The 26,880-nt window shown below is 45.4% G+C and overlaps 3 protein-coding genes and 1 long non-coding RNA gene across 5 annotated transcripts in view; 3 read left to right on the forward strand and 1 right to left on the reverse strand.

Annotated features, from left to right (window-relative positions):
• Positions 1-26,880, forward strand: part of LOC140588991 (NLR family CARD domain-containing protein 3-like) — a 165,043-nt gene that overhangs the window by 79,801 nt on the left and 58,362 nt on the right. The gene's annotated exons all lie outside the window — the stretch shown is intronic.
• LOC140588753 (protein NLRC3-like) overlaps positions 1-26,880 on the forward strand; it is a 139,809-nt gene that overhangs the window by 78,778 nt on the left and 34,151 nt on the right. The window lies entirely within an intron of this gene.
• LOC140588767 (uncharacterized) lies at positions 6,097-12,609 on the forward strand. Of its 2 annotated transcripts, XR_011989944.1 has the most exons (4): positions 6,097-6,208; positions 6,371-6,435; positions 6,771-6,802; positions 12,390-12,609. It is a non-coding gene; the product is annotated as an uncharacterized lncRNA (long non-coding RNA). The 2 variants fall into 2 exon arrangements; XR_011989943.1 differs by having other exon boundaries at positions 6,097-6,435.
• LOC140588755 (tripartite motif-containing protein 16-like) lies at positions 13,857-20,875 on the reverse strand. The gene is made up of 6 exons (XM_072710730.1): positions 20,120-20,875; positions 19,616-19,711; positions 18,975-19,208; positions 18,286-18,445; positions 17,846-17,905; positions 13,857-14,737 (listed from the first exon to the last, which is right to left on the reverse strand). The coding sequence occupies exons 1-6, from the start codon at positions 20,861-20,863 to the stop codon at positions 14,202-14,204; spliced, it is 1,830 nt and encodes a 609-aa protein (XP_072566831.1). The 5' UTR covers positions 20,864-20,875; the 3' UTR covers positions 13,857-14,201.

Consider the following 26,880-nt stretch of genomic DNA (forward strand, 5'->3'; position numbering starts at 1 on the left):
TAAGCATACCTTAAACATAAGCATACCTTATACGTAAGCATATACCCTATGATGCTTAGTTATCTAGGCAGAGAATGTTACTGACTTACCATCACACGACATCCCCTAAATCTAGCAACTATTTAGAAACAGAGTTGAGTGACCAAAGAAAGAATATTGCAAGTATTACTTGACCAAGACTTAGATCTAAAAGTTCCACTGGGGGCTCCTGTATGGATAATTTAATATCTGTCCGATTAATTTGCTGGCCTGGCAGCTGTTTTTAACTCAATCTTAAAAATTAAACCCAAGATTATCAAAGATTTTACAAGATTTGTAGCAACGCTAATTCACATGGTGTCCGACCCGCTCATATTCTTATAGTATACAGGCCACTGGGGTCATATACTTTGTTTCTGTCAAAATTTGAGGAACTTCTCTCTGACTTAATTATTAACTTAGAGAATATTATAATACTTAGAGACTTCAATATACATGTGATCAAAGAGACTGATGCCTTCAGCAAAAGTTTCCTGTCCCTCCTGGACTCTGTTGAATGTCTCCAACACGTAACAAGACCAACGCCTGTTCACAATCATACACTAGACTTGATTATTACTCAAGGGGTTCCTGCTCATCGTGTATCTGTCCATTGAATAAGTTCTTCTCTTTCTTATGTTCTTATGTTCTGACCATTTTCTTAGAATCGCTCTCCTGATTGAGTCACCCTCTTTGACTATGGCAGAGAAGATTATTATGACACGTCACCTAAACGATAGAAATTCCCTGCGATTTATTAATGCAGTAAGTAATGTGAACTTCATGTCTAGTACAGATGTCAATGACATCATTCATGACTTTAATACAGTGGTTAGTCAGATTTTAGATGAAACAGCTCCTTTGAAAAATAAAGTGGTAAAAATCACCAGACACTCCCCATGGTTTAATGATCACACACACTCTTACAAACAGGAGTGTCACAGTTCGGAGCACAAATGGAAATCCACAGGCTTAGAAGTGTTCAAGTTGGCTGATTTGACAGCCTGCATTAATACAAACTAGCCCTTCATAGGGCATGTTCAACCTGTTATTCTAACCTTATTGATCGTAATAGAAATAACCCTCACTGCCTTATTAAAACAATAGATCATCTGATAAATAAGGCTGAACCTCTGCTACCGAATAATTTCGGTAGTGAACATTTTATAAACTTCTTTAGTGATAAAAATACAAACATTTGACTTCAAACATATTCAGATGGCTCACAATTAACTTTAACGCAAATGGAACATAAACACATCCTTAATGTTTTTGAATTGATTAATGAACAAGAGCTAAAAACTATTATAATTTAAATAAAACCAGGACGACTGATCTGTGTAAAGGAAAGAATGAATGGGGCCATGTATTGTCAGATTTTGAGTGAAAACCTCCTTCCATCAGCAAGGGCATTGAAGATGAAACGTGGCTGCGTCTTTTCAGCATGACAATGATCCCAAACACACCACCCGGGTAAGGAAGGAGTGGCTTCGTAAGAAGCATTTCATGGTCCTGGAGCGGCCTAGCCAGTCTCCAGATCTCAACCCCATAGAAAATCTTTGGAGGGAGTTGAAAGTCCATGTTGCCCAGCGACAGCCCCAAAACATCACTGCTCTAGAGGAGATCTGCATGGAGGAATGGGCCAAAATACCAACCACAGTGTGTGAAAACCTTGTGAAGACTTACAGAAAACGTTTGACCTCTGTCATTGCCAACAAAGGGTATATAACAAAGTATTCAGATGAACTTTTGTTATTGATCAAATACTTATTTTTTACCATAATTTGCAAATAAATTCTTTAAAAATCAGACAATGTGATTTTCTGGATTTTTTTTCTCATTTTGTCTCTCATAGTTGAGGTATAACTATGATGAAAATTACAGGCCTCTCTCATCTTTTTAAGTGGGAGAACATGCACAATTGGTGGCTGACTAAATACTTTTTTTGCCCCAAAGTACTGTATGTTCAACTGTCAGATACTTCTACTCTATCGTCAATGTCACCAGTCAAATATGGAGTACCACAGGGATCAGTGCTTGGTCCTTTATTGTTTCCTCTTTACAGTACATGCTGCCATTAAGAAACATAATGAGAAAACATAATGTTAATTATCACTTCTATGCCAACGACACCCAAATATTCATTTTGGTTAGGCTTAATGACACAACATCTATTGTCACCTTAGCTAATTGCTTTATCAAAGTCAAGACCTGGATGACTGACAACTTTTTTTTTTTTATCACTAAATGCTCAGAAAACCGAGGTTCTGATGTTTGAAGGCAGGTCTGCAGATAGGAATTTTATAATCTCTGCACTTCACCCCAAAGGGCTGAACTTTTCCCTCAGCAGCTGAGCCCATAACCTAGGTGTCATCTTAGATACAAGCCTCTCATTCAAATCACATGTGGATGCAGTATCGAAGGCATGCTTCCTACAGCTACGCCAAATCGCCAAACTGCGACAAGATCTTACTATTCAAGACACAGAGAAATTGATACATGCCTTTGTATACAGTAGGTTAGACTATGATGCTCTGTTATCTGGGAGCACACACTGCACATTAAATACCTACAGTATAGCTGCTGGTGCTGCTGTACATGCCATTTATTATCCACTATGCTTGTCCATGTATGTATCAACACATGTTCTGACCATCTGTGCTCTCTCAAGCCCAGAGCCAGAGGTTACACCCTGAGACTCCACACCTCCCCACAATCACACATACTGTTAGGATCTATTTTAAGTATCATTTTAATGTTACGGAATCATGCATGATTATGAACGTCATTTTCAAGAATTGTTTTGGAATTTAAGCTGACTTTAAAAATGTTAACTTACAGGATTCACCTGTTTCCCCACCCTAACCTAAGCAGGTGTGACGTGAGTTCTGTGTCTTCAAAGGAAACATTATAATATGCATGTAGACATATGCTATATATTTCAAATCCAAATCATCAAGTTTACTTCTTATATGATTCATAAATAATTTGTTAAAGTTTCTGGCCTGACCTGTTTCTCTGCTTTTCCTTCAGTAGCTGAGACTGTATCATGGCCTCTGTGTTCATACATCATACAGAGATTACACACACACTGCTGGTCGGTACGGCAGTCGACCTCCAGGGGTTTGTCATGGTGAGAGCAGACCTTGTCCTGCAATAATGAGCTTGTGTTGTTTTGAGTGGTTCAGTTTATTGTGAAGTTGCAGGTCAGTTTCACAGTATGAGACCAGACACAACAGGCAGGATTTGACAGCTGTGTTTTCTCCCTGTACACTATATGGTCAAAAGTATGTGGAAAACAGCTTGTCCAACATCTCATTCTGAAACCAAAGATATTAATATGAAGTTGGTTGGCCCATTTTTCCTATATCAGCCTCTACTCTTCTGGGAACGCTTTCCATTAGATTTGGGAACTTTGCTGGTAGGATTCATGGCCACTAAGATGGATGCTCTCAATTCAGACATGCAGAATTTTTAAAATGAAAATATGGCAAAGTTACAAAGCCCATAAGGGGATATGAATTTTTTCTTTTTTCATTTTTAGTTTCAGATGAGCACCAGTTAGTTTCAGGAGGGCACCAGTTACAGGAACAGTTAAAGATATCTTACATGGCAGCAGAAATATGCTTCCTGATTTTAATCTCTCAAAAAAATGTAATCAAATTGAATTACCATATTAATGAGAAATTGTTTTCATTTGATGAACTGAATTATATTTGTTAACTAAACCTGTTATTATTATTTAAATGATTCATGCCAATAGAATAGAATAGAATAGAATAGTTTATTTCTCCCTGTGAGGAAATTGTCTTTCGTCTGTCTCATCTTGCTCTCAGTGAGACTTTCAGGCACTCGGCCAGCTTGGGGGTCATTGCACAGGATCCTAACATTTAACATAAAAACTGAGTAAATGTATTGATTTTTTGTTTAATTTCTACCTGTCAATGACTCAAAAATATAATTCATAAGAAATCTGTATACCTGTATTTTTAAATTATATTTATTTTTATATTTGTTTTTCCCCTTTCACAAGAAATATTAAATACACCAAATTGAACTGGTGTCTATAAATCAAATTCAAATCAAATTTTATTTGTCACATGCATCATCATACATAGTACAACCTGCAGTGAAATGCTTATTGCAACTGTTCCAATTAAATATTGCTTAAAAAAACTGTATAAAAAGAGATGAAAGAGATGAGATATAGCACTATCTATGCTATATAAAGGGATATACTATATATATATATATATATATATATATATCTGCAATGTACATATATTACACTATAAAACAACACTGAACATGGAGTTTACAGAACAATGTGGTGGCATAGGAGTATGGAGTGCATAATATAATATAATATAATATAATATAATATAATATAAAATAATATAATAGTGAAGGGTTGATGACGTCACTCCATCACCATCACTCTCTCGCATCCTGGGTATTGTCCTGGTTCAGACACCAAATAGCTTGAGGGAAGAAGCTCCTCCTCATTCTCTCTGTGTTTGCCTTTAGGGAACGAAATGGCTTCCCTGACCTCATCAGTGAGAAGAGTTTGTTGTTGGGGAGTCTGGGGTCTTTCATGATCCTTCTGGCTTTGGTTTGGCACTGTTTGGTGTAGACAGACTACAGGTCAGGGAGCTCAGTGTTAATGATGCGCGCGGCTGATCGCACCACTCTCTGGAGAGCATGTCTGACCTGCATTGTGCAGTTCCCAAACCAGGTGGAGATGTTTCCCGTCAGGATACTTTCGATGGTGCAAGAGTAGAAATTCCTTAGCACCCTCTGAGGCAGGCAGAAATCTCTGAGGCGCCTCAGATGGAACAGACGCAGATGGGTCTTCTTAGACAGAGAGCTGGCGTGGCGAGACCATGAGAAGTTCTGTGTGATGTGGACGCCCACAGTGTGTGATGATGTGTGAGTGGCTGCTCTGTGATGGACTGACATCCCATCCAGGGTGTCCCCCAACATTGGAGGACATACCTTGGCTTGATCTGTGCACTGATCCTCTGGAATCACTGCCTGCTCCTACCTTTCTAATCCCACATGGCGGAGGTTTTAGGGTTCACTGGGATAAAATGAAGGTCCATTCTGTAGTCGGCGGCAAGCAGATCACAGCCAGTAGTCATGTTTTCTGCTATTAGAATTTTCACACATCGTTTGCAGGGCTCGTGCCCACATTTATTTAATTAAATATGCACATTGCCACATGTCATGCTGTTCATGAGTGATGTCAACTTCCTGAAACCATCTGTACTTTGACACTGTGTTTTCGCGTGAACAGTGAATTGCTTCATTTACTTGAAATTTAACAGATTTTAGCTTAGTGTTTTGGAACTTTTGATGAAAATGACTTGTATACATGTATATTGTATCAATTGTGTGTAGACTGTGAAACAAAAGTTAACTGTAAGGTTACCATACGTTCAGGTTTCCCTAGGGTAACCAGATAATCCATGTCAGGGAGGACACTTTGAGCTACTTCGGGTTTTTCACATTAGCATTAGTGACATATGCATGGTTATAGGAGACTGACCAATCAGCACACAGCAAGTATGGGGTGCCGTTTGTAAAGTTACGAAACATTTTTGTACTTGCCACTTTTTCAACATTTAGTGCAATTTTCTGACATTTAGCTAGAAGTCAATGGTGTTGTGGATCATCATATTTTTTGCTGTGTAGATTATTTGCACAATTGTTCATCATATGTAAATATAAATGGTATGTCTATATATAAATATTAAATGTAAATGTCAAATATACAACTTGTGTAATTGTTTCCTCCAGACGCATAATTTGGATACCACTGCTGTTTTGCTTTAGTTAAATTAGTCCCCTCTTACATTTAGCTTTTAGCTTGCTTTGATTTCATTTGTTTTTTTTTCTCCAGAGGCAGCTGACAGGTACCAGTGGGCCAAGCAGGCCTCTCCTGGAGTGACACCTTGTCGTGGTGGAGGGGTTTGCGTGTTCCAGTGATCCCAGGAGCTAAGTTGCCCGGGGCTTTATGCCCCTGGTAGGGTCACCCAAGGCACAAACAAGCACAAAATGTAACCAAAAGGAGGGGGTTGTAACAGTTAAATTTGTTGTGTTTAGTATGTTATTGTTTCCCTATACTAGTTCTGTTATGTGTGACAACACAGATCGAGGACAATTCTTTTTCCAGGAAGGGTAGTAAAATGTAAGAATGGAATTGATTATTTTGTGCATTATTAGTTATAAAAATAAGAATTGAATTGATAATGATTTATGTTATACATTATTAGCTGTACGATGTAAACTTCATGTTACAGACAACGAGGTTTGATTACTTTGTTGAATAACTGTCCTCTGGGTTGATTAGCAGAGTCTAGGGAGTTGGGAGAGCGGTGGCTTCTGAGAGGGAGCGGGAGAATACAGAAGTATTAAGTAAGAACTCGGTTGTGTGCTTTCATTTAATGTACCCACAGCCACGCTACCTGTACAACTACTAACTAAATATACTATGCAGTTTTGGGAACCTGTGTCCATTGTAATACGTTAAAGATGATCCAGGATGTAGAATCTCAGTGAATGTGGTCTGAACTCTGTGCCTGAGGGAATAATAATAATAATAATAATAATAACAATAATAATAATAATAATAATAATGTTAGCAAACAGGGTGACATGGTGTTTCAGTGAGTAGCACAGTAGCTGTGGTTTGGATGAAGCACATTTCATCTAGAAGATAACTTTCATCTCCATATCTGATGTCCTGCCAGGGCTGTGGGTTCGACTCCCTGTCACATCGAAGGTAAGGACGGAGGTGAAGGTAGGCATGGGGGAAAACCAAAAGGGGTTTTATTAAGGAAACTATACTACAGGAAGGGCAAAGGAAATGGACCAAAACCGGGTAGGGAGGATCAGGCAGGAACACTGGACACGGGGCACACTGGACACAGGGCACACTGGACACGGGGCACACTGGACAGCACATGCAGGACTGAGAGATACTTTATAGAGGGCATGTGAGGGGGCACCTGCTGTGGCTCATTAGGGCCACATAAGGGAGAGAACGAGGGGGAAGGGATGCAGGGTGTGACACTTTCACCCCAAATTCTGTGTGTGTATGTGTGTGTGTGTGTAGTTTGCATATTCTGCACGTGTCTATACGGGTGTCGTTCAGGTGAACTGGTAACTGTAAATTGTGTGTGCATGATGTGTGAGTTTCTGCTCTGCGATGCACTGGAGGACTCACCTTGGCTTGATCTGTGCACTGAACCCCTGGAATCACTGCCTGCTTCTGTCTTTATAATCCCAGATGGGATTCCCAGTTTCAGGGTTCACTGGTGTTGAAGCCATTTTTGTAAAGTCATTAATGTGCATATTTATTATGTGGGTTATATATTTGATATGATCTTACACTTAATGAAATAAGTGAGAACATTAATAAGTCAGATGTCACATTGAAATGATGCATTTCGATCAGTTGTTGAGTTTACTATAAGTACATAAGCCTGTAAGTGCAGCAGGCCAGGAGCATTGCAGTGATTCCGGGTCCACAGGCATAATCAGGGCTGAGGGGAAACAGTAGCATAATATGTAGCGGTGCTGAAAAGACTTTTGGAAAATTGTAAGTTTGGTGCACATTTGGAAGACGCATTACGGGACAGATTTGTTTGCGGATTAAAGTGTGAAACTGTTCAGAAGCGGCTTTCGACTGAAAACTCCATCCATCCTTCCATCCATTACCATCCGCTTGTCCGGGGTTCGGGTCGTGGGGGTAGCAGCTTCAGGAGGAATACCCAGACCTCCCTCTCCCCAGCTACCTCTACCAGCTCTTTGGGAGGGATGCTGAGGCATTCCCAGGCCAACCGAGAGATATAATCCCTCCCGCACATCCTGGGTCTGCCCCGGGGCCTCCTCCCTCCTCCCTGCTCCGGGGCCTCCACCTCAACTGCCTCCTTTCGACTTGAAGAAGCAACGGTTCTACTCTGAGACTCTCCTGGATATCGAACTTCTCACCCTATCTCTAAGGGAGAGCCCAGACACCCTGTGGAGAAACCTCATTTTGGCCACCTAGAGTATATCCGCAATCCCATTCTTTCGGTCACTACTGACAAGCTCATGACCATAGGAGAGGGTGGGAACGAAGATGGATTAAAAGATCGAGAGCTTTGCTTTCAGGCCCAGTTCTTTTTGGGCCACGATCAACCGGTTAAGCGCCAACAAAACTACAGATGTCGCTCAGATCCGTCTGTCCAGCTCTTGATCTCTTCTACCTTCACTCGTAAAAGAGACCCCAAGATACTTTACTTAAAGTCCTCCACTTGAGGCAGTATCTCCTTCCTGACCTGAAGAGGGCAATCTACCCATTTCTGGCTGAGAACCATGGTCTTGGATTTGGAGCTGCTAATCCCCCACCGCTTTGCACTTGGCTGCAAACCACCCCAGAGAACGCTGGAGGTCCCCGAAAGATGAACCTAACAGGATCACATCATCCACAAAAAACAGCGATTAAATCCTGATACCACCAAACTGGACACCCTCAACACCCTGGCTGCGCCTAGAAATCCTGTCCATAAATATTATAAACAGGACTGGTGACAAAGAGCAGCCCTGATGGAGCCCAACATGCACTGGGAACACGTCCGACTTATTACTGGCAATGCGGACCAAGCTTTTGCTCCGTTCATATAGGGACCGAATCGCCCACATTAGTGGGCCCCGAACCCCATACTCCTGAAGCACCCCCCACAGAGCACCTCGGGGAACTCGGTCGTAAGCCTTCTCCAAGTCCACAAAACACATGTAGACTGGATAAGCAAACTCCCAGGCTCCCTCCAATACCCTCGCAAGGGTATAAAGCTGGTCCAGTGTTTCACAGCCAGGACGAAAACCGGATTGTTCCTTCTGAATCCAAGATTCGACTTTCGATCCCACCCTCCTCTCCAGTACCCTGGAATAGACTTCCCAAGGAAGGCTGAGAAGTGTGATCCCCCTGTAGTTGGAACACTCTCTCTGGTCCCCTGTCTTAAATAAGGGAACCTCCACCCCGGTCTGCCAATCCAGGAGTTCTGTCCCTGACTTCCACACACAGTTGAGAAGGCGTGTCAGCCATGACAGCCCCACAACATCCAGAGCCTTCAGGTACTCCAGACGAATTACATCCACCCCTGGGGCTCGGCCACCACCCTGGCAACCTTGACCTCAGTGATGGCCAAGTCCGCCTCAGCCCCCTCAGGCGGCGCACGTAGGTGTATCTGAGGCAGGGTTGAGGAGGTCCTCAAAGAATTTCTTCCTCCTCCGGATGATATCCCCAGGTGAGGTCAACAGCACCTCCTCCCCACTGTAAACAGTAGGAGCCAGGAGCTGCTTCCCCTACCTGATATTCCAGACGGTTTGCCAGAACCATTTTGAGGCCGACGAAAAGTCACTTTCCATTGCCTCACCAAACTCCTGCTATGCCCTGGTTTTTGTTTCCACAACCTCCCGAGCTGCGGTCCACCTGCCTTGCCGGTACCTATCAGCTGCCTCCGGAGACCCCCAGGCTAATAATTCCCGGTAGGCCTCCTTCTTCAGCTTGACAGCCCCTCTCACCTCTGGTGTCCTGTTACATCCCTTTCAGCCCATGGCTGCAATACATGTTTTGTTTCTTATCTGTCTGTGTCTTGTTCTATTGTAGGCCTGGCTCCGTATGCTAATGGGTCGGATGTTTCGGCATGCGAGGCGTGTCCCAGATCGATTGCATAAAGGGGGCCTGGTCTGTGCACCAGCAGAAAGGGAGCTGTTGTGTTTCTGTTGTATTTTTGTTTTGTTACTTGAAAGTTCTTTTTGGTAAACTCATAATTTTCAAATAAACCCCTAGACTTCTTGAACTTTGCCGCTACCTCTCCTGCACTTTGCCACTATTTTGAGCCAATGGTGACACTTTCCATGGCCTCACCAAACTCCTCCCACGCCCGGGTTTTTGCTTCCACAGACCCTCAGGCTACTAATTCCCAGTAGGCCTCCTTCTTCAGCTTGACAGCCCCCTCACCTCTGGTGTCCACCATTGGGTACGGGGGTTATCGCCATGACTGGCACCGCCCACCCTGCAGCCATAGCTCCATATGGCCGCTTCCACAGTGGAGGTCCGGAACAAAAGAGCATCCAGCCCCTCTCCAGGAGATTGGTTCCAGAGCCCACGCTATGTGTTGAGGTGAGTCCAACTATATTTAGCTGGTATCTCTCAGCCTCTGAGTTGCAGGAAAACTAATAATGCTGATGATTGCTGGTACAAAGATCGTGATTGCCACCAGTGTGGGAGGAAAGGCCACACAAAGTGCATGTGTAAGGGTAAAGCCAAAAGCAGCCAAGACGGAGAAAGGAAGTGGAAAGAGGGAAAACCTAAAAAGAAAGGCAATGCAATTAAGAGCAGTGTACAATATACTGTAAGAAGAGAATTCATCATGTAGAGGCAAAGTGAAAGTGAAAGCGAAAGTGAGGAAAATAAATCTGACACTGACTATGAGTTGGGTCTGTATTCTTCGTCTTGAAAAGGAAATTATTCACAAATCTCTGTATTGTACCTTGGGAACAGTACAGAAGCATCCTGAGCCAAGTGCCCCTTCAACCCACGGATATCATGCTGAAGACACACACTGGAGAGCCACTGGCATCAGAAGGGGTCATCAAAGTGCAAGTTAGATTAAATAACCAGTGTGCTGAGATTAGATAGATAGATAGATAGATAGATAGATGATAGATAGATAGATGATAGATAGATAGATAGATAGATAGATGGATAGATTGATAGATAGATGATAGATAGATGATAGATAGATAGATAGATAGATAGATAGATAGATATCTTTCTTTATTGCCATTTGCACAGGGACAGGTCATTACAAGTACATTGGAATTCTTGTGCATATCTCCCAGAGTCATTTTTACAAAATAGAGAGATAGAGGATAAAACAGAGAGTTTTAAACATAAAATAACATAATAAAAAATATATAAATAATACAAGCAGCAAGCAAACTAATTGCAGGACGGAGTAACTGGATACACACTGTGTACAGATGCAGATACAGGATACAGAGTGCATGGCCTGGGTAGATGTGTGAATTATTTCCCGGAAATAATATTAAGACAGTATATATTGCACATGTTCTGCCCTTCATTGGGAAGCTTTGGATTGGGTTTTATTTCTATTTATGTTGACTTAGCTTGGGAGGGGCTGCCACCTTGTGGACATTTGCGTGAATGTAATTCCTCCGTACTTTCCAGTCTAGTAAACATACACGCATAACGATCACAAGTTATGGACGCAGCTGAACACTAGCGAACTCCCGTCTTAAGCGCTTAAGCCCCGGACATTATTTATGTGTAAGTTGATGTTTATGTTGGATTGTTATATCTAAATTCTGTAGTTTTTTTTTTGGTTTTTGTTTGTGTCTGAAGGACTGTGTTTGTAGGATAAAGAAAAATGTACATAACAGATGTGTTAATCCTGTACTACGTATTTTATGTTAAATTTATGTACCTTTATTTCCGTATTGTACTGCAGTTTTACAAAATAATAAGGGTGATTATGACGTTGAAAAATCAGTAAGCACAAGAAAAGGATGCCTTGTGAAGTTACTGGGATTTCAACCACCCTTTCAAGTGTTAGCTAGCTGTCTAGTCCTGCTGGCTGGTCGGCAACGCAATGCAAGGGCAGCATATCAGTATTATATCTCTTTTAATTGATCTGGTGATTGTGCACTTGAATATTTGATGAACAGTGGGTAACCTCCATAGTGTGGTTTCTTTCAGGTCAAATCTATACCTGACTCTAGTCATCTTATTTCTAAGAGGTCGTTATCCTTCACATACTTTTTCCCATCACTGACCTCGTTTCTTTAACCCCGTGTCAGAATGAGTGTGTCGTTTGTTAATTAAGACTGTCTTTATTTATTATTAAATGAAGATCCCTGGATTTTTGGGTTATCAAAATAACTTGTGAGATTTAAGGTAGTCTAGGCTAAGTGTAGTCGAACAAAGTCCATTAAAACTGGGATACCTTAAATCTGACAAGTTATATGTAGCTTACAGTACCAACAAATCTCACTTAACGTTACAGACACAGGTCACAGACACAGGACAGCACAGGTCACAAGGAGCCATTCTAGATATAGTGTCATTAAATACCAATGTTTGAGATTTTCTTCCTTTTGTCATTTGTTGAAATGCATTTCTTAGCAATGTTTCTGACCATGATTCAATAACACAATTTTACTTATAGATATTACCAGTGAACAAAAAGTCTGTTTTCAGGTGTGAAATATATGACATATTTGTGTGAATGTGAGAAGCAAGAAAACAGGTAATAATAAGAAAAATTAGTCCAATCAGTGTTTTTTTTTTTAAATGGCAGAAGCCAGTGTTGCAGTGGATCTGAACCAGTTCAGCTGTCCAGTATGTCTAGATCTACTGAAGGATCCAGTGACTATTCCCTGTGGACACAGTTACTGTATGAGCTGCACTAAGAGCTGCTTTAAGTCGTTTCTTTCTCTCAGATTTGACCACTTATTTTCTGGGCGTTTTATAGAGCTCATATAATGATGATGTGTTTCCATTCAACACACATTTTTAGATTTGTGTATGTGCATGGAGGACTAGGGATATTTGTATATTACTGAAGGAATGGAAATGTCAGAATGGGAAAGAAAGGTGATTTAAGCAATTTTGAGCGTGGCATGGTTGTTGGTGCCAGATGGGCCGGTCTGAGTATTTCACAATCTGCTCAGTTACTGGGATTTTCACGCACAACCATTTCTAGGGTTTACAAAGAATGGTGTGCAAAGGGAAAAACATCCAGTATGCGGCAGTCCTGTGGGCGAAAATGCCTTGTTGATGCTAGAGGTCAGAGGAGAATGGGCCGACTGATTCAAGCTGATAGAAAAGCAACTTTGACTGAAATAACCACTCGTTACAACCGAGGTATGCAGCAAAGCATTTGTGAAGCCACAACACGCACAACCTTGAGGCGGATGGGCTACAACAGCAGAAGACCCCACCGGGTACCACTCATCTCCACTACAAATAGGAAAAAGAGGCTACAATTTGCACGAGCTCACCAAAATTGGACAGTTGAAGACTGGAAAAATGTTGCCTGGTCTGATGAGTCTCGATTTCTGTTGAGACATTCAAATGGTAGAGTCAGAATTTGGCGTAAACAGAATGAGAACATGGATCCATCATGCCTTGTTACCATTGTGCAGGCTGGTGGTGGTGGTGTAATGGTGTGGGGAATGTTTTCTTGGCACACTTTAGGCCCCTTAGTGCCAATTGGGCATCGTTTAAATGCCACGGCCTACCTGAGCATTGTTTCTGACCATGTCCATCCCTTTATGACCACCATGTACCCATCCTCTGATGGCTACTTCCAGCAGGATAATGCACCATGTCACAAAGCTCGAATCATTTCAAATTGGTTTCTTGAACATCACAATGAGTTCACTGTACTAAAATGGCCACCACAGTCACCAGATCTCAACCCAAAAGAGCATCTTTGGGATGTGGTGGAACGGGAGCTTCGTGCCTTGGATGTGCATCCCACAAATCTCCATCAACTGCAAGATGCTATCCTATCAATATGGGCCAACATTTCTAAAGAATGCTTTCAGCACCTTGTTGAATCAATGCCACGTAGAATTAAGGCAGTTCTGAAGGCAAAAGGGGGTCAAACACCGTATTAGTATGGTGTTCCTAATAATCCTTTAGGTGAGTGTATGTCGATATAACCCAATCGTGCTAATCATGTACTTATGTTCAGTTTAATTGTATTACATTATTTATGTTACTCCGTTACGCTTTGAGCAGAGCTGAACCAGAACATTAATAAGATACAATAGGAAGCCTTTATTGTCAGTGTACAGGTAGCAGCTACAATATACAGACAGAAATATATAAAATGTATATATACAGGGGAGGGGAAAAGCCCCCCCCCCCCCACTCATCAGGATTACATTTCATTACATTTTAATCAGACAGAAACTGTAATTTTCCAAGTTTGTTCTGCTTGCGAATCTAGTTTTCTTTTTTGTCTAACACATGTCACAGTTCAGACAGAGTGAAAGGGTTATACTGGGTAAAAAAACAGATTTTACCTTTTTGCCATAGAGAAGCAGCAACATGTGACACTCTGATAAGGTAAAAATGCATGATTCCTCCAGCACACAGTGAGCTATCCCAGCATGCACAGGGATACGGGGGAGTTTATATAATTAACCCAAAACCCTGGGCAGAGGGGTTCAGTGAATGAGGAGGTGAAGCTGTACAGGAGGGTCAGTCCATCAGAGGAGACTCTGTAGAAGGACAGAGTACCAGCCGCCCAGTCCAGATACACTCCTACTCTGCGGGAGCCTGAGGGCTTTATGGGTATGACAGTCCGTTTATTATTGTGCCGGACAGAGTAACTGTCAGGAGAGCAGCGCAGCATCCATGACTTGTCATTGAATCCAAGCCCACAGTCAGCACTGTCTCCTTTCCTCCTGATTCCTTTATAAGTCACTCCTATCCGGGCTCCATCTCCACTCCACTCAGCCTCCCAATAACAGCGACCAGTCAGACTCTCTCTGCACAGAACTTGGTACCAGTATTCAAATCTCTCTGGATGATCAGGATATGGCTGCTCTGCCCCCCGTGTCACCTTCCTGTTCCCCTCTGACAGAGACAGGAGTCTGTGTGCTGTGTTGGGGTCCAGCGTCAGCTGGCAGGAGTCTGTAGGCAAGAGGAAGAGCGATTAATCCCATCACGAAGCCCAGCATCTCCATCATTATCACTGTCACACCTCACACACTCACTAACACAGAACTCGCTCCAATACACACATTTTATTCCCAATATACTCATGTAGCCGCCCGAGTCTGCGGCGCTCCGGCTGCCCCCTGCGCTGTCATGTCCCGCCCTGTTCCTTCTGGATCTACTTCATCTACACATACATGTGCATGTGTGTCGCTGCCCGATTTGAACCATTTACGGCAGCCCATGCGCGAGAAACGTGTCTATGCTAAAAGTAAAGTCATAATCAATCATCATTATAATTGCTAAATAATATTTTAATAAAATGTAAAGATTACTTCATACTACATATAGCCTACGATATAACATTTTATTGATCCCCAGATAGGATTCGGGTGTTACAGTGGCAAAAACAATCAGCACACATTAACAACAACTAAAGAAAAATACATAATAGCCGACAACATCACTAATAAATATGAGAATAAAAGTAAACATCAATATTTATTTACAGTGTGGAAAAGGAGGAAAATGTGCAGGTGCTGTCTTAGAGCAGTATTGATGAATCTAAAAAAAGAGTGCACTCATCACATGAGCAAAGAGAACAAACGTGACACCTATACAGGACAGCTATACCAGAATATATTAAACCTTGTTACACTCTTGCACAAACACAAAGACGTTACAAGAAGATCTAAATAATTTGTACAGGAATTCCCAGACTACCATTTTTATTTGTGAAACCAGTAGTCTTTAAACCGAAACAAGCCCTTTATGTGAAAAAAGAAAAAGTGTGTGTTTTTGTGGATCTTTGGATGTTGTCTAAAATCACACACAGAAATTCACTTGAACACCATCATGCAAATCTATCTACATATAGGACAAAAAACACACACATTGCAATAATTGGGTGAATGCTATTATAAAGTAGCATTAATATTGAAAGCAAATATGTGAAACCTGTCTACTCAATGCTACGGTTAATGATATGGTATAAGCACTGCCTCAAGTGTTATTAAACTATTTGGACATGGACAGAATTGTTGTACATGTTGGTAGTTATGGCTCAGAACTGCTAAAAAGGAACTTCACGCATCTCAGGGACATTCTTCAGCATGTTCCAGTCCAGACATTTGTGTGAGCCCCAATTTCCACTTTAGGAAAAGGGTTTGAACATTTTAGTTGTCTGTTAACATTAAACATGGCTTTCCTCAGCAGGCAGAGCTCATAAGCTGAGATTCATTGACCATTTTAACCTGTTCTGGAAGCAACAAAACCATTACAGGATGGACAGGGTTCATTTAAACAGAGAGGGGGTCCATATGCTTATTGCAGCCTAACATCTACATGCTCCCTTTTGCTCAGATTATGGAACACTATAAAATCTCATCACAATTAAGCAGATGACACACAACTTTAGATTACAGTGTCACCATGTGACTATAGTGTCACATGCAAAGGGGGGGTGTAGATATCTGTTTTCTTTCTCCCCCTTTTCCCAGATCTGTCAAGAACAGGAACGTTGCTCCTGGCTGTTAAGCCCTATCCATCTGAAATACAGGGCAACCCGTCATTGGTGCTCAGTGTTCCAGTGGAAGATCTAACCAATCCCGACTGGCCTCTTCCTGATGGGAGGGGCCAAGCGTTCAAAAGCTGGCTGTGTCTATGTGTCTTGGAGGAGAGATATGTTGTTAATCTCATGGGGTGCAAGACAAGGTCTGTCCGCCCCCTCTTGTGAAACTGAACAGGTAAGAAGTGTGCGCACATACATTAACACGTAAGTCCTCTCTCTGTATAAACACACTGGGTTAGAGGGCGAGTGCCACCTTCTGTATTTATGTTCGGGTGGGTAAGCCTAGTGTAGTCTGGGTTTTTCTTTTCTATCTTTGGTTTTAGTTATAATCATTCCTTTGGCACCTTCTATGTTCTTTTCCCTGGGTCTGGCCCATCCTCTTGTGTTCCCAGCACCCATGTCTCTATATTGGTTGCCACAGTTGTATTTTATTATATGTGTTCCTATTAAAATACTCTCCCAACCCATATCCCATACTTGGTTTCATCCAGCTAGTAGATCTATGGCCACCCATGCTATCCATCCTGATCCTATGTTAGCGTCCCATAAAACTGCCTAGATCTGAGCCAGGGATGTAACATATAGTCCATTAGATTCACTGAAAAAGTGCCCTGAATGAACCAATGACTGGATATGCCAGAATTTTTTACAACTGGACACAGAAAACACTGAAATAATTGTTTTTGGCCCCAAGAATTCTTGACACCAAAACCTAAAAATCAACAGTCACAACAAGACAATTACAAAATCAGCCTCCCACCAAAACATAGCAAAAATTAAAGGATTTCTGTCTGAACCAGATACAGAAAAGCTTGTTCATGTGTTTATTTTCTGAAGGCTAGACTATTGTAATGGTGTCTTCACTGGTCTTGGTAATAAATCAGACACACAGCTGCAGCTCATCCAGAATGCTGCCACCAGAGTCCTCACTAACACCAATAAAGTTCAGCATATCACATCAACCCTTAAATCACTGCACTGCTTCTTCAGCGTCGCAGGATTGCTTTTAAATGTTATTACATGTGTACAAAGCATAAATGGTCTCAGGGCTAAATACATTTCTGATTTCCTTGAACGTTGTGAAGCATCCAGACCCCTGAGGGCATCTGGGAAAGGTTTACTCAGTGTCCCAGAATGAAGACCAAGCAGAGTGAAGCAGCTTTTAGTCTCTATGCTCCCCATCTGTGGAAGAAGCTCCCTGAAGACCTGAGGTCTGCTAACACTGTCAGCTCATTATAATCAGGGCTTAAAATGTTACTGTTTTCTGCAGCTTTCCAATACATTAAATCAGCAGGAGTTTAGTCATACGCTGCCTCTACAATGTAACTTCTTTTTAGTTAACTATTTATTTGGTTGTTTGGCTTTTAGGCTTTTTTAAAATTATGTTTTAAATCATCAATAAATGTGTTTGCAAATCCCAACTCAACCCCAACCCCGCAGTACCAAAAAAAGAGACAATAAAACACACTCCACCTCATACAGGGAGAGAGAAGCGTGTGTGTGAACAGACTCACATTGTAAGAATTCTGCTCTGGTCCTGGGCACTAATACCGGTAGGATGGTGTCTTTGGTAACTAGAAGGAGACAGAGAGAAACAGGGATGTGAGTAAAAGGAATTTGCTTGTGGGAGATGGACTTCACTCACTGTGGAGACAACAGCAGTAGGGTATTTTCATTATGAGGGACAATAACAGGCATTTTAACAAACTGCAAATCCTTGAAAGTTGCACATGATACAGAGTTTTTGATACTATTATATGGAACAAACACTATTCATTTGTGGGTTTTTCAGCCTGTAGAATGTGGAGCTCTTTCAACAGTTTTAACAAAGATTTAATCTTATTAAAGCAGAAACTGACTTGGTCACACAAACGTGAGGCTGACTGTACTGCATACTCTCTCTGCATGGTCTATATTAACATGAACAGACTGGAAAATGTATTTATTCATTAACCTGCATCCTGGATCTCTGCCATTTTCTTTTTCCAAACATTCTCCAGTTCATCCTTCAGTTCAGAAACCACCTTCTTCACATTCCCAAAACCAGAACATGGACAGACAGAGATTCTGGGTCCAAATCCAGCTTCAGGGGCATCAGGAAGATCCTGGCACCTCTACAAACACACAGTCTGATTAAACAGCTTCATCCAAACAAATGTGTATTGTAATCAAATTAATAGGACTATTAACATCTGACAAATGACAGACTATCCATCCATGCATTGTCCAACCCACTTATCCTACTGGGTCACGGGTGGTCCAGAGCCTATCCCAGAAGCAATGGGCATGAGGCAGGGAACAACCCTGGATGGGGGACCAGCCCATCGCAGGGCACACTCACACACCATTCACTCACACATGCACACCTAAGGGCAATTTAGCAACTCCAATTAGCCTCAGCATGTCTTTGGACTGTGGGGGAAACCAGAGTACCTGGAGGAAACCCCACGACGACAACATGCAAACTCCACTCACACGTAACCCAGGCAGAGACTCGAACCCAGACCCCAGAGATCTGAAGCAACAGTGCTAACCTCTGCACCACCATGCCACCCCAATAACAGACAAGTTCAAATACAAATGAAAATATTCATCCATTAGAATGCTCTGCTTTTCATGTTGTCAGAGTAACTGTAATGTTACCTGGAGGAACTGGATGTGATCCTCTGTGTGTGAAAGCTGCTCCAGCTCAGAGTGTCTCCTCTTCAGTTCATCAATATCCTGTTTCAGTATCTCCATGTGTCCTTCAGCCTGACTCACTGCAGCCTTCTCCTGATCTCTGATCAGCTTTGTCACCTCAGAGCGTCTCCTCTCAATAGAGCGGATCATCTCAGTGAAGATCCTCTCACTGTCCTCCACTGCTGACTGTGTTGAGCTCTGTTGGTGACACAAGGAGCAGAGGACAGTAAATTACAATTGGCCCCTTTTGAGACTCCAGAGAGCCTCATTGTACAATAGTGATGTGAGCTGACAGGAGGTATAAAAACAGCACAGACTTTTAGTGTGACTTTTTTGGTGTTTATTCGCATTACACTGGGTTATTAAAAGTTGCATTTTCTCAAACATGCTTTACATGGTATTTTTCTAAATAAATAAGCTATGATTGCTGTAACCTCAGGTGAGTGAGGCCTGCTCCCTGGCACCTTTGTCCCCTCAAACCTCTGACCCAGAGTAACCCACTTAATCCCCAAGTTTAGAAATCTGTAATCTGTTGAATTTGATAGAAGTTACTGTATAAGGTGATTACAGACCAGCTGTTATCTTCTCCTCAGGTTCATACTCACTGTGATTGAAGCCACAGCCTCTCTCAGCTCCTGCAGCTCCTTCTCTCTCATCTGAATTCTCTGCTGAAATTCCTTCTGAGTTTCACCCATTAGTTTCTACATGTAGAAAAAAAAAACAAAATAAGTTCCTTTTAGTAACAGATATTGTATTTTAACCATCCTGTGCAGGCCCTATGCTGCCCGGGAAAGGATCCAGGTCCCCATTACCCTGATCCAGATAAGTGGTTAGGAGATGGATGAATGGGTGGATGGATGGATGGATATTCTTAAATGATTTATTGACTGTAGGAAGGATAAACTGGACACAGACCCTTAGACTCATCACTGCTGTACTGAGCCGTCATTTTTGCACTTGTGATCTTCCTGTTAGACTTTAACAAGTCTGGCCATTCTTCTCTGACCTCTCTTATTAACAAGGTGTTTTCACCCCCACAACTGCCACAGTCAAAGAAGACAGATAAATGATTTCTTTTCAAGAATACTTCATATAACGAGTTTTCATACCTGCATCTCCACCCTTCCTGCAGCAGCTGAGACTGTATCATGGCCTCTGTGTTCATACATCGTACAGAGATCACAGATACACTGCTGGTCGGTACGGCAGTAGACCTCCAGGGGTTTGTCATGCTGGGAACAGACCTTGTCCTGCAGACGTCCAGTGGCATCAGTCAGCTTGTGCTTCTTAAAAGCTGGAGACTCATAGTGAGGCTGGAGGTGAGTTTCACAGTAAGAGGCCAGACACACCAGGCAGGACTTGACAGCTTTGTGTTTTCTCCCAGTACAGACGTCACACTCCACATCTCCAGGTCCAGCATAATGGTCAGCAGGAGTAGCTGCTTGTAGTCCAGTCTTCTTCAGTTTCTCCACTACTTCAGCCAGGATGGTGTTTCTGCCCAGAACAGGTCTGGGTATGAAGGTCTGTTTGCACTGGGGGCAGCTGTAAACTCCAGCATGATCCTCCTGATCCCAGCAGCTCTTAATGCAGCTCATACAGTAACTGTGTCCACAGGGAATAGTCACTGGATCCTTCAGTAGATCCAGACAGATTGGACAGTTAAACTGGTTTTGATCCAGTGCGACATTAGCTTCTGCCATTTTACCACGAGGACTGATAGGATTCAGTTTCATTTTCACTCGCAGTCGTCTGTGTGTGAGAGTGGGAGGAACTTCCTGCTTCTCAGGCTGCAGTAGGTGTGGTTTTGGACTGAGGCCAGACTGCACAAACACCAGAGTTAGTTGATACTTCATTAATCCCCATGGGGAACCTGTCTTTACACCTCCCTCAACTTTCTCTTTTGTAGAGTAAGTTGTCCACGAAGGGCAGCCACCCGTAGCAGCACCCAGGCAGCTGGGGATTAAGGGTCTTGCTTAAGGACCTTTCTCCCCATGTTCTATGGTTTCTTCTAACTACTCTTTGTTTCTCCTGCAGCGCAATAAATTAAGTGAATTTCCAACGTTAAACCGCGCATAGTGTGTGATTGTGTGTCCTGTGATGGACTGACACCCTGTCCAGGATGTCCCCTGTCCTGTACCCTCTACTTCCTGGAATAGGCAGGTAAGAACCTGGATGAATGGTTATGTGATTTACTTGGATGATATGAGTAACTGTATAACTTAAAAAGAAAATTACAGCGAAAGGTGAAGGTGGTGCACATGTGTCTGCTCTCTCTTCGAAGTATGGAATTGTAATTGTTTTCATGTTAATGCTTAGGTGTGTGCTTCTTCATGTGTGTATTACTTTTATATTGATTGTTAATGTTTTTTTTTTCATTAGTTAGGTAGGTAGATAAGTTTAAATAGCTAATCATTTGGGGGTCTGGAATGGATTAAATTCATTTACATAATTTCTTATGGAAAAATTCGACATGGACCTCAACGAAACAGCCTTCTAGCATGAATTACATTTGTGTTCCAAGGTGTCTTTCAGCCTGACAAGGTGACTTACCTTGGCTACCTGGGCAGGTGAAACGCCGGAGAAAAAGGGGGAAAAGAGCCGGAACCCTGGTCAGACTGAGGAACAGACAACAGCGCACCCCGCTTCCCAGCATTCTTCTAGCAAATGTCCAGTGTTTGGAAAATAAGCTGGATGAACTAAGGGCCAGTATAACTTTTCACAGGGACACTAAGAACTGCAACGTCTTTGTTTTCACAGAGACATGGCTGGACCCGTCCGTCCCTGACTTGGCCATTGTCCTTGAGGAATTCTCTATTCACCGCCGGGATAGAACAACAATTTTGGGAAAATGCAGGGGAGGTGGCGTGAATGTAATGACCAACAAACGGTGGTGTACTGATGTACAGACAGTTTCGTCGGGGTCTTCTCCTGATCTTGGACATCATATGATCAGATGCAGACCTTTTTATCTGCCCAGGGAGTTTACTGCGGTATTCTGTACCGCTATTTATATTTCCCCCCACGCCGACACCACACCGGCACTGGATGAACTGTTATCGACGGGCAGGAAACGTTACACCCGGAGGCTGCTTTTATCATGACTGGTGATTTTAATAAAGCCAACATGAAGAAAGTTCTGCTGAAGTTTCACCAGCACGTAAACTTTCCAACGCACCGTGGGTTAACGGAGAGGTCCGAGCAGCGCTCAGAGCGCGGACTGCAGCCTTTAAATCCGGAGACCTAAGTGAGTACAAAACATCTCGGTATGCGCTCAGAAAAGTGATAAAAACAACCAAGGGACAATACAGAGAAAAGGTAGAATCCTGTTACAGCAACTCCAACATCAGGAACATGTGGAGTGGACTGAAGACCATCACAGACTACAAGGGAAGGAGCTGCAGAGTGGGGGAGGTAGGGGGTGAATTCAGGTGGAGTGGGACACTTTTTGCCATTTTGATTTCTAGTGCCTATTGAAATATTAACCTAATGTAATTAACCCACATATGATACCTTTCTGCAATCCTTAAGATGTCTACTTATCAAATCAAAAGAAAAAAAAAATGAAATTTCTTGCTTATGAGGGCCGTGACACCAGTATAAACACTCCCTGCACCCATAAGGTAAAGTGGGATGCATTTCAGGTAATGTGGGACAGGTAATTTGGTAATGTGGGACAGGCATTTATTCAATACATTGATAATGAAAACATTGCAAAGGGTTTTACGAATTTAATAAACAAAACAACTCAAGGGAGAGCTGAACATTAATTGTTGATAAATTTTATTTTTAATCAAAAATAGTCATTGAAAATACTTAAATTCATTACATGCAAAGCTTACACTAACAGTAACAACAGTAAATAGGACTAATTGTTGTGACCAGGTGAGCGACTGGAGAGCGAGCGAGCGAGCGAGCCGGGAAGCAGGCAAAGCAAGCCGAAAATGCAGGCAAACGGGGTTTATTCCAGAAGACAGGACCGGGGAAAGCACATCAACAAACATCAATGACAGATCTGGGGAAGACTGACTCAGACGCGGACTAAATGCAGAAGACAAGCCGACATAACAAGGAACAGCTGGGCACGATCGGGAAAGCACACGTGGATAATGAGGGGGCGTGGCACACATCAGGAGCGGACGGAGCAGGGCGTGACAGAACCCCCCCCCAAAGGCGCGCACTCCGGGCGCGCCAGAGAGGAGGCGACGGACGAGACGAGACCGGGGAACAGGACCTGAAAGACAAAACCAAAAACCATCAACGAAGAACAGGGAACAAGACCGAAACACAGAACAAGAACAAGGAAGAAACGAAAGACAGGACCCGACAAAGAACAGGAAACGCGGACAGGCAGACAGAGACAGGAGACACAGAGGGGACAGAAAACGGAGGAACAACAGGGCGAGGAGTGAACACAGGAGACACCGAGGGACGAGGAGCAAAGACAGGCGGGACAAAGGGACCAGAAGGGAACGGAGGAGACACAGAGGGACGAGGAGCAGAAACAGGCGGGACGGAAGGGAAGGGAGGAGGAAGCAGGGGAGCCCAAGGGAACCCAGGCGGGCGAGGGAAGGCAGCCGCAGGGGCCGCAGGCGGAAGGGAGGCCGGAGCAGGAGGGGACCACACAGGGGACAAGGAGACAGACGGAGGGACCGACAAAGGAAACGAGGAGGGAGCAGGAGGGAACCCCGGCGCAGGCAGGCAGAAGGGGGAAGCCGCAACAGGCGGAGGCGCAGCCGGAGCCAGGGAAGGCGCCGTCCGACGCCCAGCCGAAGCGGGGGGGCCCGGAGGCAGCCGACGAGGCGCCGACGGAGGGACCGCAGGCGGGCGACGAGGCACCGGAGGGGGACCCGGAGGCGACAGCCGAGCCGGAGCCGCAGGACCCGCAGGCAGCCACCGAGCCACGGCCAGGGGGCGCAAGGGCGAGCCAGGGGGCAGGGAGGGCGGGACCCGGACCCGACGTTTGTGTCCCCTCCCTTTGCTGGACACAGACAGGCGGGCCTGCCGGGCTTCTCCTCTCAGGGGCACCGGTGTAGGAGACCGGTGCCCGCCTGGGTCGGGGGAACCCAGCAATCGGATCCCTGAGGGGTCCCACTCAAGGTCCCCCATGGGGACAGGAGTCAGAGTCTCAGGCGGGACCCCGGGCGTGGCCGTTGCAGCCGGCGGAGCCGCAGGCGAGCAGGGCTGGACAGGCAAGCAGGGCTGGACAGGCAAGCAGGGCTGGACCGGCGAGCTGCCAACAGGGGCTGCCGTGGGCAGAGCAGCGGCAGCAGCCGGCGATGCAGCCGGAGGCAAGACAGGCGAGACGGGCAGGTCAGGCGAGACGGGCAGGTCAGGCGAGACGGGCAGGTCAAGTGCCGGCAGGACAGGCGAGACAGGCAGGTCGAGAGCCGGCAGGACAGGCAGTTCAGGTGCCGGCAGGACAGGCAAGACGGGCAGGACCGGCGAGCAGGGCTGGCCGGACAGGACAGGCGAGACGGGCAGGACCGGCGAGCAGGGCTGGCCGGACAGGACAGGCGAGACGGGCAGGATCGGCGAGCAGGGCTGGCCGGACAGGACAGGCGAGACGGGCAGGACCGGCGAGCAGGGCTGGCCGGACTGGACGGGCAGGTCAGGCGAGACTGGCTTGGGCATGCGGCCAGCAGGGGGCGCCTCTGCGGGCACCTCGGGCGTGCGGCCAGCAGGGGGCGCTTCTGCGGGCACCTCGGGCGTGCGGCCAGCAGGGGGCGCCTCTGCGGGCACCTCGGGCGTGCGGCCAGCAGGGGGCGCCTCAGTCACTGGGCCAGTGGGGGCCGCCTCAGTAGCTGCAGGGACTGCAGGCAGGATGAGTGGGTCAGGCTGGACCAGCGGTGCTGTGGCAGCCGCAGGAATTGCCGCGAGCAGAGCGGCAGCGGCAGCAGGCGGTGCCGCGGGCAGAGCGGCGACGGCAGGCAGCGCGGCCAGAGCCGAGGGCGTGGCTGGCGTGCTGACAGAAGAGCCGAGCTGGACGGGCAGGACGGACGAGTCGGGCTGGACGGGCAGGACGGAAGAGCCGGGCTGGACGGGCAGAGCGGCCTCTTCTGGTGAGTGGCCCTCAGCAGCAGGGGGCGCTGCGGACGTAGCGGTGTCCTCGAGCGGACGGCTAGCAGCCGCAGGGGGCGCTTCAGCAGACACCTGGGGCGTGAGTCCAGCAGAGGGCGCCCCGGCAGGCACCTTGGGCTGAGCGGCAACTAGAGCTGCAGGCGTGGCCTAGAGTTTAGATTCTCTGCCCGAGCCCGAGCCCAGACCCGACCCGACCCGACCCGTGGGCCGGGTCGGGCCGATATTTCCTGCCACTATCTTCGGGCCGGGTCGGGCCGGGCCGGGCTGGGCGGGGCCATGATCAAGCATTTGTGTGTGTTTTTTTTTTTTTTAAATCATTACTTAATTAGCCTAATTGGGTGGAGAGCTATGCCATAATTATAAATGTAGCTCCCTCCCGTAAGACACGAGCACAAGAGTCCTTTGCATTTAACTGAGCCGACGATTTATTCGAAAGACAGTGGCTTCGTTATTATCACCATCATGGCAGACGTGAGAACTAAATACAGATACGGAAACACAAAATCAAGCACATTTACTTACAATATTAGCTAACAAACATTGAAATTCAAATGAAATATAAACATAAATAACAATAAAGACAGCTTAGAGAATTCATATACAGTTAACACGAACCTCAGTTAGCATTTACATTTACATGGCTAAATACAACAAACTTAACTAAAACTTAATTAACACATACCTCGTTGGCTGCTTACGGAAGGATTTAACCTTTTTCTTAACCCTTTACTTAAAGTTCGATGCCGAGCACACAAACTGGTTCCAGCAGCAAGCGAACTGGATAAGTGAAAACGTTAACGTGCTTTTCTTCTAAACGTGTCTCAAAAATCCATTCTGAATAAACAAACAATGCAGTTTACATGCTTCGTCCTTGTTGCATTTTTTATTAAGATAAATCTAAACTAATTTCTGTAGTTCAAACAACTTAGAATTGTAGTTGAGAACGTCTGTTACAACGGCTCACGTATTAAAAAATAGTCGGGTTTAAATCGGGCTCGGGCTCATAATTACAGTTAATGTGTCGGACCGGGTCGGGCTCGGACACAAGGTGCACGGGCTCGGGTAGGGTCGGGTTTAATTTTTTGGGCCCGATCTAAGCTCTAGCGTGGCCCCAGACAGAGCAGCCAGAGCCGCGGGCGTGGCCGCAGGCGAGGCCGCCAGAGCCGCAGGCGGGGCCGCCAGCACTGCGGGCATGTGACCAGCAGGGGGCGCCTCGGCGGGCGCTGCAGTCACTTGGCCAGCAGGGGGCGCCGCCATCACGCGGCCAGCAGGGGGCACCACGTCAGGCGCTGCAGTCTTTAGGCCAGCAGGGGGCGCCGCAGCAGGCGCCGCCAGCACGCGGCCAGCAGGGGCCACCGCGGCGGGCGCCGCAGCCAGAGTGGTGGCAGCTGCAGCAGGCGGGTCAGGCAGGACAGGCAGGACAGTCTGGACAGGCTGGACAGGCTGGACAGGCGGTACTGCAGGCAGATCGGCGGCGGCAGCAGACAGCGCAGCCGCGGGCAGATCGGCGGCGGCAGCAGGCAGCGCAGCCGCGGGCAGATCGGCGGCGGCAGCAGCAGCGGGCGTTGCCGCGGGCAGATCGGCAGCGGGCGTTGCCGCGGGCAGATCGGCAGCGGGCGTTGCCGCAGGCAGATCGGCGGCGGCAGCAGCAGCGGACGTTGCCGCGGGCAGAGCGGCGGCGGCAGCAGGCAGGTCCGGATCGGACTGGTCCGGAGCAGGTAGGAGGGGTGCTGAGCGCGTATGCGGCGTCCCTTTAAGGGATCTAGGGACCCGAAGGATAGCGTCCCTAACA

This window comes from Paramormyrops kingsleyae, chromosome 4 (assembly GCF_048594095.1).
Source record: "Paramormyrops kingsleyae isolate MSU_618 chromosome 4, PKINGS_0.4, whole genome shotgun sequence".
In the NCBI taxonomy this organism is placed as follows: Eukaryota; Metazoa; Chordata; class Actinopteri; order Osteoglossiformes; family Mormyridae; genus Paramormyrops; species Paramormyrops kingsleyae.